The sequence below is a fragment of the Littorina saxatilis genome, linkage group LG3, assembly GCF_037325665.1.
Source record: "Littorina saxatilis isolate snail1 linkage group LG3, US_GU_Lsax_2.0, whole genome shotgun sequence".
In the NCBI taxonomy this organism is placed as follows: Eukaryota; Metazoa; Mollusca; class Gastropoda; order Littorinimorpha; family Littorinidae; genus Littorina; species Littorina saxatilis.
The window spans coordinates 31,152,017-31,162,661 of record NC_090247.1 but is presented as its reverse complement, the minus strand read 5'-3'; the positions used below and the strand labels follow the sequence as shown (position 1 = coordinate 31,162,661).

The 10,645-nt window shown below is 43.0% G+C and overlaps 1 protein-coding gene across 1 annotated transcript in view; it reads right to left on the bottom strand.

Moving 5' to 3' along the window:
• Positions 1-10,645, bottom strand: part of LOC138960895 (uncharacterized) — a 62,698-nt gene that overhangs the window by 36,504 nt on the left and 15,549 nt on the right. Inside the window, exons 6-8 of the mRNA XM_070332531.1 lie at positions 7,511-7,707; positions 2,688-3,001; positions 891-1,041 (exon numbers count right to left, since the gene is read on the bottom strand). Of these exons, the coding sequence (XP_070188632.1) occupies positions 891-1,041; positions 2,688-3,001; positions 7,511-7,707 (662 nt within the window). The remainder of the gene's footprint in view (positions 1-890; positions 1,042-2,687; positions 3,002-7,510; positions 7,708-10,645) is intronic.

Genomic DNA, 10,645 nt, shown 5'->3' with positions numbered 1-10,645 from the left:
ACATAGGGTCATAATTTATTTTTGTTTTTCAAGCAATCTTCACCAAATTTTGCACACACACACTTGTACTTGTGGTATCGGTACTTTTGGTGTCTGACACCAGAGCGTAGCTGTCAGTCATTATTTTGAAGATGTTGGGGATTCAAGCAGGTACAAATGTGGCATAAATTACCGAATATTTGCTGCGTCAGAAATCAGTCACGGTGTGAGGTCGGAAGTATTCGGCAGAACACACAATAAGAGAAGCCTTTAAAAGTATAATTAATAAAACTGAACTTCAACTTTATCATTTAGAAATAAACTTGTTAGACAGTGGGAGGTTGTTTTCAGATAAGATTTTAAAACAATTTTTATATAATTATCTTGTTCGTATATTTCATCCATAGTGAGGCCAAAATAAGTTTGATTTTGTCCATAATTTGTTTTCCAAATTTGAAATAAATCTATTGGTACTTACTTGGAAAAGAATCTAAAGGAAAATTATGAGTGCCACGAGGTAGCAGTGAATAACAAACTTCATGGTTAACAAAGTCTCTGCTTTCCGGGAATAGTCCGGCAGTATTTTCAGATTTGAAATATCTATACATATAAAATAAAAGAGAGTGTCTGTCTGTCTGTGTGTGTGTGTGTCTGTCTGTCTGTGATCGCCAAAGCTCCGAGAAGGGAGGGGGCAGGAAGACGATGTCGTGCATGTGCACTCCTGTGACTGTGAAGATGTGGACCTGACCACCACCGCCGCTGCCGAAGCCGCTGCGCTGCCAGCCCTCCAATCCTCCTCCGCCCCCCCCCCCCCCCCCCCCCCCCCGAAGAGAGAAACTTTTAGTTGTGGCTTGGCTCTTCTAAAAAAAAGTAAACTTGCCCCCCCCCCCCTTTCAATCCCCAGATCCGACCCCCCCACCACCACCACCCCCATTCCCATCACCACCGCCGACTCCACAACTACCACTCCCACTAGCCCTACATCATCAACACCAACCCAACCACCATCCCCAGCACCCCCACCATCCCCCATCACCACCACACCAACCCCTTCCTTACCCCCTAAAAGAAAAAAGAATTATAGCAATTTCGATGTCATTACTGCATGTCTACTAAAACGGCTACATTTCGTCTACAACACATCAAAGCACAAGCCGCGTCTGCATCCCTCAGCAGGTTCACGTCATATTCCGGAGTATTCAGATCAAAGCACGAAGCCGCGGCGTATCAGCACGATTGCAAAACTGAAGAGAATTCTCATGCCCTCGTACAGATAAAACACTCGAAAGAATTACACGCACTTGTCACACACAGAAACAGATTGCATATAGATCTACACTTGATCATTCAAAACAACAATCACGCTTTCTGTATATGTCTCTGAGACTGCAGGGGCGTCTTATCCAGGTGGGGCCATGGGGCTAGAGCCCCACCACCTTTTCCCTCCCTAAAAAAAACAAGTCGCGTAAGGCGAAAATACAATATTTAGTCAAGTAGCTGTCGAACTCACAGAATGAAACTGAACGCAATGCCATTTTACTCATAGCATCGTCAGGCCACCGCTCATGGCAAAGGCAGTGAAATTGACAAGAAGAGCGGGGTAGTAGTTGCGCTAAGAAGGATAGCACGCTTTTCTGTACCTCTCTTTGTTTTAACTTTCTGAGCGTGTTTTTAATCCAAACATATCATATCTATATGTTTTTGGAATCAGGAACTGACAAGAAATAAGATGAAAGTGTTTTTAAATTGATTTGGACAATTTAATTTTGATAATAATTTTTATATATTTAATTTTCAGAGCTTGTTTTTAATCCGAATATAACATATTTATATGTTTTTGGAATCAGCAAATGATGGAAAATAAGATAAACGTACATTTGGATCGTTTTATAAATTTTTATTTTTTTTTACAATTTTCAGATTTTTAATGACCAAAGTCATTAATTAATTTTTAAGCCACCAAGCTGAAATGCAATACCGAACCCCGGGCTTCGTCGAAGATTACTTGACCAAAATTTGAACCAATTTGGTTGAAAAATGAGGGCGTGACAGTGCCGCCTCAACTTTCACGAAAAGCCGGATATGACGTCATCAAAGACATTTATCAAAAAAATGAAAAAAACGTTCGGGGATTTCATACCCAGGAACTCTCATGTCAAATTTCATAAAGATCGGTCCAGTAGTTTAGTCTGAATCGCTCTACACACACACACACACACACACACACACACGCACGCACATACACCACGACCCTCGTTTCGATTCCCCCTCGATGTTAAAATATTTAGTCAAAACTTGACTAAATATAAAAAGACAAAAAAAAGAGAGAGAGAGAGAGAGAGAGAGAGAGAGAGAGCCTCAAAGGGAAAGAACTCGATAACGCTCTTCTTTTGCAATAGAGACAGAAAGTTCCGATTTGGTGTGTCTGCTGCTTTTTCACGAGATTGTGCTATCGTATTTCCTAAGGTGTGTAGTTAAGTTTGTGATTTAGTACTGTAGATCTTTTTAGTTCATCACTACATTCAGTGCATAGTTTGTCATAATGATATGGTTCTGTGGAAGAATGTGTGGGTGGTAATCTTGTTCTTGATTAATTCGATTTGGCCCTCGTGTTACTAGATCTAGGGTCAGAGCGCTTGTACCAAATAATACGCACCAGTCAATATATTCATAATTCTGCTAAAGCCCAAATATTCAAAAACCAATACCATCCACGCGGGAGAAGAGCTTGTCCAGTTTGTCGAGGCTGTCCGCTTTCTGGGGAGGGGGAGGAGGGGGTGCGTAATAGCCACCCCCGTAGCCGGCGTGGTTGTTTCCGTAGCCGCCGCGGTTGTAGCTATTGCCGCCGTTACCACTGCCGTAGCCGTCGTCACGACTGCCGTAGCCGCCGTTACGACTGCCGTAGCCGTCGTTACCAGTGCCGTAACCGCCGTTACCACTATCGTAGCCGGAATTGTCTCTGTGCTGGTTTGAAGCTGTATCCCCGTGGCCGGCTGCAGGGCGACTTCCATCGGTGCCATCCCTGTAGCAGATTGTAAATCAGTAGTCTTGAATCTACACAACAGCGATTGACCCCAAAAATTGACTTTGATGATTATTTGCTAATATCTAATAATAATAATAATATTATAATAAATGAGCATTTATATAGCGCAACATCATAACTTTACAATTATGCTCTTTGCGCTTGACACATTTAAAATTAAAACACAGTTATACAAGCATTTACATCTACATTCATAGTCAACAACGCTTAATTAAAAGCATACACCATCAAACATACATTACAAAAGATTCTTCCACTAACTAAGTAATAAAAACATGAATAAAATAGGTAGTAAAAAACAAGGAAATACCAGCTGAATGCCCCTCGGAAAACAGTCCTAGATGTTTATATACATTATCACTAAAACAACAAATACACTACATGTAGCCTACTGATGGACTGAGAAAACAAAATCAGGGGTTGTATTTCTTGAAGAGGTGCGTTTTAAGTGCTCGTTTGAATGCTTGGGGTGACTGAGAGTGGCGGATGTGAAAGGGGAGAGAATTCCATTGTGTGGGTGCGCAGAAAGTAAAAGTGCGTTGTCCGTATGTTTTGGTTTTGGTGTGTGGAATGGTAAGGATGCGACAGTCAGAAGAGGCACGGAGTTGTCTTGCTGGAGAATAGACGGTGAGGAGTTCAGAGAAGTAAGCAGGAGACGAGCCAGAAAAGAAGTTAAAGCAGAGGGTGGACAGTTTGTAGTCAATGCGGGCTTGAATAGGTAACCAGTGCAGTGTGTGAAGAAGTGGTGTTGCGTGATCTCGTTTTCGTGCTTTGAGAATGAGGCGTGCTGCCGAGTTTTGGACTTTTTGTAGTTTATGCAGGAGGTACAGAGGACAGCCAGAGAGAAGAGAGTTGCAGTAGTCAAGTTTAGAAAGAACAAAGGCACAGACAAGAGTGTTAGTTGTTTGAGAGGAGAGTGTGTGGCGAATGGTGCTGATCTTACGAAGCTCAAAATAAGCTGCTCTACAGACTAAAGATATATGTTTGTTAAGGGTCATGTCAGATGAAAGGGTGAATCCAAGGTTTCTAGCTGATGGTGAGAAAAGAATGTCGGTGTTGCCTATTTGAACAGAAACAGGTTGGGGAGAGGGAAATGTAGTGTTCTTCTTTTTGCACAGTAAGACTTTAGTCTTATCATCATTCAGCTTAAGTTTGTTATCGACCATCCAAGATTTAACATCAGTGATGCATGTCTGAATGGTCTGGATGGCGGAATGTGTCTCTGCAGGAAGACTGGGTGTATACAGCTGGGTGTCATTAGCAAAAGACTGATTTAAAACAGAATGGTTTTGAATCAGTGTGGATAGGGGCTTAGTGTACATGATGAAAAGGATGGGACCGAGTACTGAACCTTGAGGAACGCCGAAAGAAAGTGGGGCTGGAGCAGACATCTGGCCATCGACAAGCACAGCCTGAGTCCTGCCAATGAGATAGGACTCAAGCCATGCTAGCGGTGGACCGGATATGCCGTACAGAGTCTGAAGTCTATGGAGAAGCGTGACATGGTCAATCGTGTCGAACGCTGCAGAAAGGTCAAGTAGGGTAAGCACTGACACATCACCACCATCCAGAGCAGACAGAATGTCACTGATTACTTTAAGTAGGGCTGTTTCAGTACAGCGAGAAGGGCGATAAGCGGACTGAGAGTGCGAGATCAAATCATGGGTGTTCAAATATGACAACAGCTGCTTCAAAACTACCTTTTACGTTTAATCTGTGAAATTTGTAAAATGTGTTCAAACAAGCGTGAACAAAATAAATCAATCTACCAGACTGACTTTATGATACAGAATGTGTAATGTGATGAAATGCAAAGAATCCTATACGCGAGGGTTGAGTAACTGAATGGGGTATCTGAACGATCAGTTGCAATCACAGGAACTATTTTGTGAGTGTTTGTATTCCCTGGTTTACGTTTGTTTTAATGAAGTGTTTTTATTGGTATTATTATCTTGATGTTATTTTCGCCCGCTCGCCAGGAAGCCAAGCGAATGAATGATTGTATGACAAAATGAGACAATACAATCATTCATTCGCTTGGCTTCCTGGCGAGCGGGCAAAAATAACATCAAGATTAGTTGTTTGTGACTAATTGTTTGTCTGTTCACTTAAAAGACCGTTGGGTCGATAGATGTGTGATTGTAACGTATGTTTGACAATAACAACGTTCCAACAACTAACCTTTCTTGGTTGTTGAGTATGAGTTACAGCTATGCTAAATGTACCCGGAAGCATACAGTTTCACTTTTATATTCAGATATTATTGTAAGCAAAGCATGTACCAGAAGTTTCTATGGACCCAACAAATGCACAACCCCCACGCAACTGAGTGACGTCCCCTGATGTCAAAGTGACACGATGGTTCGCTTATTCGCAAAAAAATAAAGTTGGCATGTTATTTCTTGTAATGTATCTGCATTCATCTGGAAGGTTGCTATGATTACATGGTAAGAATGTTTTGAAGCCTTCGCGATTTTGTATTTACATCGTTGTTGTCCTGTCATATGCGAAAACCGTTCATTGTAGGACTGAACTGACGCTGTCGTCTGCTGCATGTACGGACAGTCAATCTAATCAGCCGACTTCCAAATGCTGCATGGTTTGTCAAAAAACAAAACAACTTTTGCTTTCATCATTGTTTTTAACGTGGAGACATTTAGTATTAGCTACATGTCACTAACACGGAGGATGAGAAGAATCTTCTCAAATAGAAAGAAGGAGCACAGGCGCATGAATACGCTCTCTGGGTTTGTTAGCGCACTCCAAGAGTGCGCTAACACTTTTAAGCGTATTGCCATTAGCCAATCAACTGTTTCACATCAGTCATGTGACACCAGTACTTACTGAAAATTATTACTATCATAAATTCTCGTTTGGTAATGTAATCATCTGTGTGATAAATGCGTAAATGTTTTTACTTTCTCTATCCGTATTTGCGGCAGAGAGACAAATCGTTGCTTCAACAGTGCTCTGAGCGGAGCAGCATTTTTAAACAGTACAAAAAGAGGACAACTTGTGCACGTCAATAGAACGAACAATCAATTCTCTACCCAGCACTTGTGCAATGGTATGGCGAACGATGTGGGTGTCATTTGGCAGAATGGTTTGTTTGCTTTGTGCAACGGTGTCCACGTCATGGAAATCCATGTCATTTTCAGTCTATAAAATGTCACAAGCCATCGTACAATATTTCGCAAAAACACTCCCTGGCTGCCTGTAAACAATATAATCTCCTGAATTGAAAAATATTAACATTTGTCATCATTTTCACGAGTTGTCATTCACAAGCACCTGGGAAATAAATCTCATGTTCCCCAGGCAATAAATCCCCGGTTACCATAGTTGCAGGAAGCAGGTTATACATGGATAATCAAAAGCAAACCCAATAGAAACGCTCGGGGATTCTTCGGCTCTTTTCATTGGCGTTTCCCCAGACCTAAACAGACGGCACGACACTGGCACTGCTTTGCAAAGTTCCAAAAACGAACTGGCAAACTGGCAAAAGTAAACAAAAAGCAAAACTACTATATGAAAGGTCATAAATTCATCACAAACAAATAAAACCTACCGATATGTTTTGTCTTCTTACAAAGTCATGGAGTGCGTGTATCTGTGTTTTGATACACAGACGTTCGGAGAAACACGAACGTCAAGTTCAAGTCAAACCAATTGACCCCTGACACACAAATTTTGACCCGTGAACAAGACGTTGTATCGATAAAGGAAGCGCAAATAAGAAATAATAATAAAAGCAAAGAAAATAGCAACAAGATATGCAAACATCTAACAAAGCCGAGCAAGCAGAATGACAGGTCTAATGAAAAACAAAGAGGCACTGAGTCGGAAACAAGATTGCGATTCTTTCCTTCGCTGCACGACGCAAATCTTCTGTGACCTTTGACCCAACGTAGCTTCCACATTCGATCACTAAGCTTAAATTTTACAACTGAAAGCCGAGGGGGTGGAATACTGAGATGAACCTACAGAACTGTGCATCCTCAAACCTGACATATTCATTCCAACATTTTATGATCTCGAAAACACAGAAAGTTGCTTTCACACGCCAGCTTTCATTGCCAGTGGTTATCAAAACGGAACTCGTGTGGTTATCAAAACGGAACTCGTGTTTCAAAGCATGGCTCCCTGTGTTGATTGTGCACTTATTTTCTCACTACCAAAATGATGACAAAAACGATGTTTGGTGGTTTGTTGTCAGACCAGTTTTTTTGTCGGTACTCGGGGGGCATATCGACTTTTGTTTAATATTTATTGACCGCGGCCTTCGGCCTTGGTCAATAAATATGAAACAAAAGACGATATGCCCCCCCTCGGACCGACAAAACAGCTGGTCTGTCAACAACCCATCAAACGTCGTATCATGTTTATTGGCGCTGCAGGCTTTTTTGCAAGATACAGACTGAGATAACATGCACCCCTATTTACCTTCATCAAGATCTTCAAAAAGATTGTTTTCATCCTTCTCACCTGGGCCCAGTGGCTGCGCTCGCCACAGCGACGACAACAGCGAGAAGAATGAAGGTCCTCATGACGACAATGATGTCTAGGGCAAGTTGACTGCTGTGGTTGTGGTTCCGATGGCGTTCAGAATCACTCACGAAGACTGTGTGAAAGTTGGAGGCTTTTATATAGTGTGCCATGCAGATTGTTATTTGTGGCACGATCTTTTGACAGATATACAATCTTGGCAGGTTACTAATAGTGTTGGGATTAGGAGAAGATTTATATCTTTTCAGTTTGGACTAATGTGAGGGTTCGACAAGGTTGGGTGGGGGGGGGGAGGTTGTGGTGTGGGGTTGGCATGGGAGGTGTGCGGTGGAAATAGTAGGTATATAACATGGAGGTTATTCAAATTCGTGAAGTGACATGTTTATGAAAGACGATACACAGACCCACCGACGCAGACAGACAGACTCACACACACACAGTGACACACACACACACACACACACACACACACACACGCACACACACACGCACACGCACACACACACACACACTCTCTCTCTCTCTCTCTCTCTCTCTCTCTCTTTCACACACACACACACACACACACACACACACACACACACACACCCTGACACACACATGCACTCGATCTCTCCCTCACACACACACACACACACACACACACACACACACACACACACACACACACGCGCGCGCACACACACACACACACAAATACACACTCTCAAACACATACACACACACACACACACCACACACACACTGACACACACATACACTCTCTCTTTCTCACACACACATACACACAGACACACACACACACAGACACAAATACACACTCTCAAACACATACACACACACACACACACACACACACACACACACACACACACACGCACACGCACACGCACACACCCACACACGCAACCACACCAGAGACTTCACGCAGAGCACTCTACATGCAGTCTCTTACCTCACTCACACTGTAAGAAGAAAGAACAGGGCCGGACTACCGGGGGGGTTATGGGGGTTGCGCAACCCCCCCCCCCCCCCCTAGCCTAAACATGTACCTCACTTATTTAAAACATTTTTTGTTATTGTTTATTTTATGCCGTTTCATGCAAGGAGCGACCATTTTGCTATCTCAGAATATGACCTACCCATCAGCTTCAGGGGGCTTCGCCCCCTGACCCCCACTGGCAACCCCCCCCCCCCCTCCTCTTAGCCTAGTCCGGCCCTGAAGAAGACTTATTTTTTGGGTGGACTGAAATGGATAGATTATGCTTCTATTTATGATCATTTTAAATCTTGAGTCAGATCTTCATGGAAACTATCATGTTTATGTGAATTTTCCTTTTTTTTTTAACAAACATCGTTGATTACGTCATATCTGCGTGTGTGTGTGTGTGTGTGTGTGTGTGTGTGTGTGTTTTCACGAAAGTTGAGGTAGCACTGTCGAGGCCTCACTTTTCAATGAAATTTTTTGAAAAACTTGATCAAACATTCTTTGACTTATCGGGCCGTCACACGCTGCAATTTTCCTCAGATTTACACAGTCACACGGCCGACTGAGTCTTAATAAAGAGCTACGACAAAGCTACGACTCTGTCTTGTGAGAGTCCCTCGTAGCTTTGGGCGATAGCACTTGTTCTATCCCCGCGAGACTGTCGTAGGGCAATCGTAGCGCAAAGCCAATCAGAACGCGTCGTTGAGGCCTTCACGCCGTGACTTGAAAAAATGACGGACAGTGGCGGACAGGGTCTCTTCGTCGATTACAAACTTTTTGGAAGAACAGTTGCTTACTCAGATATAAAGGAGACGTTTTAGGCGTGTACAACAGTCGGAAATCATTAATTGCAACTGTCTGGGAACTTACTTTCTCGCAAAGGCATAATGCTCAGGGCCGGACCAAATGAGTTGTAAGGGGGGGGTCCTCCTTTTTGGGGGGGGCAAATCAGCGAAGTGGCTAAGCCACAAGCTCGCGCCTGCAAAGCAGGCGCGCGAACTAGGTAGGGTCCGGGGGGCATGCTCCCCCGGAAATTTTTTGAAAAACGGTTAAAATCTGTGCAATCTGGTGCATTCTGTGCCTTGTTTTGAGGGTTAAGAGCAGCATTGCTTTGGTGTTAAAACTAGTAAAAAAAAAAACCCACTCAAAGCAAGGTACATGCTTTTTCCAGGGGGGGGTTCCGGAACCCCTGGAAGCCCCCCCCCCCCCCCCCCCCCCCCCTGGGTCCGGCCCTGATGCTGAAAGGTATTATTCAGAAAGGTAGAGCGATGTTCGAACATTAGCGTCTGCTCTCGCGCAGCGCGTTCGCCGTGTTTACTGTGATACGTCACTTCCACCGCGCTCGCGTGGAGTTATCGTTCGTCAATCGTTCGTCAATCGTTCATCGTGTGACGGGTCAATGGTCTACTATTTGATCTGCGATCGGCTTCCGATCGGATCGCGGGAATAAATCTCACGATTGAATCGCCCGTGTGACGCCAACTTTAGTCCAGGATACGAAATTGCATTTTTACTTTGAAACGTAACAATTTGTTGATCAGTTTGTTCATCAAAAATGGGATTACAATTGAAATGTTGCTAACATGAACACAAATGATTGCATTGTGTTCTTTATGATCTCCTGGATCAAAACACAAATTATACGTATGTTGTATTTGAATAGAAAACAAACTCAAATTTCGAAAACCCTTCGTATGCAAACCACATTGTTGGTTCATTGGGCTTGTGTTACCGAGACAAGGTGACAGCGCTTTCTCGGTTGCCGTGTTTCGGCCAACCTTTGATAGTTTACTATTATTGGTGAGAAAAAAAATGCAATGCTTTCAGTTTCATTCAGTTTCATTCTGTGCCAGAACCTGCCTCTTTAACATGGCACACTACAGACAAAAATAAAGCATTACAAATCTCTCCCTTAATGTTGTACTTTGAGAGAGTAGGGTAATATGTATGTGTTTCAGATTTTAGAAAGATAACTGAAACCAGCGTTTATGAGAAATGGACAAACAAAGACGGGCAACTGGTTGATGTCGGATGTTAGACTGGACACGGTGAAGGTATAAACTCTGAGGAAAAAAATGCTGTTGCAGTTAGTTTTTACTCCATATTCTAAGAACATTTAAAGAGAG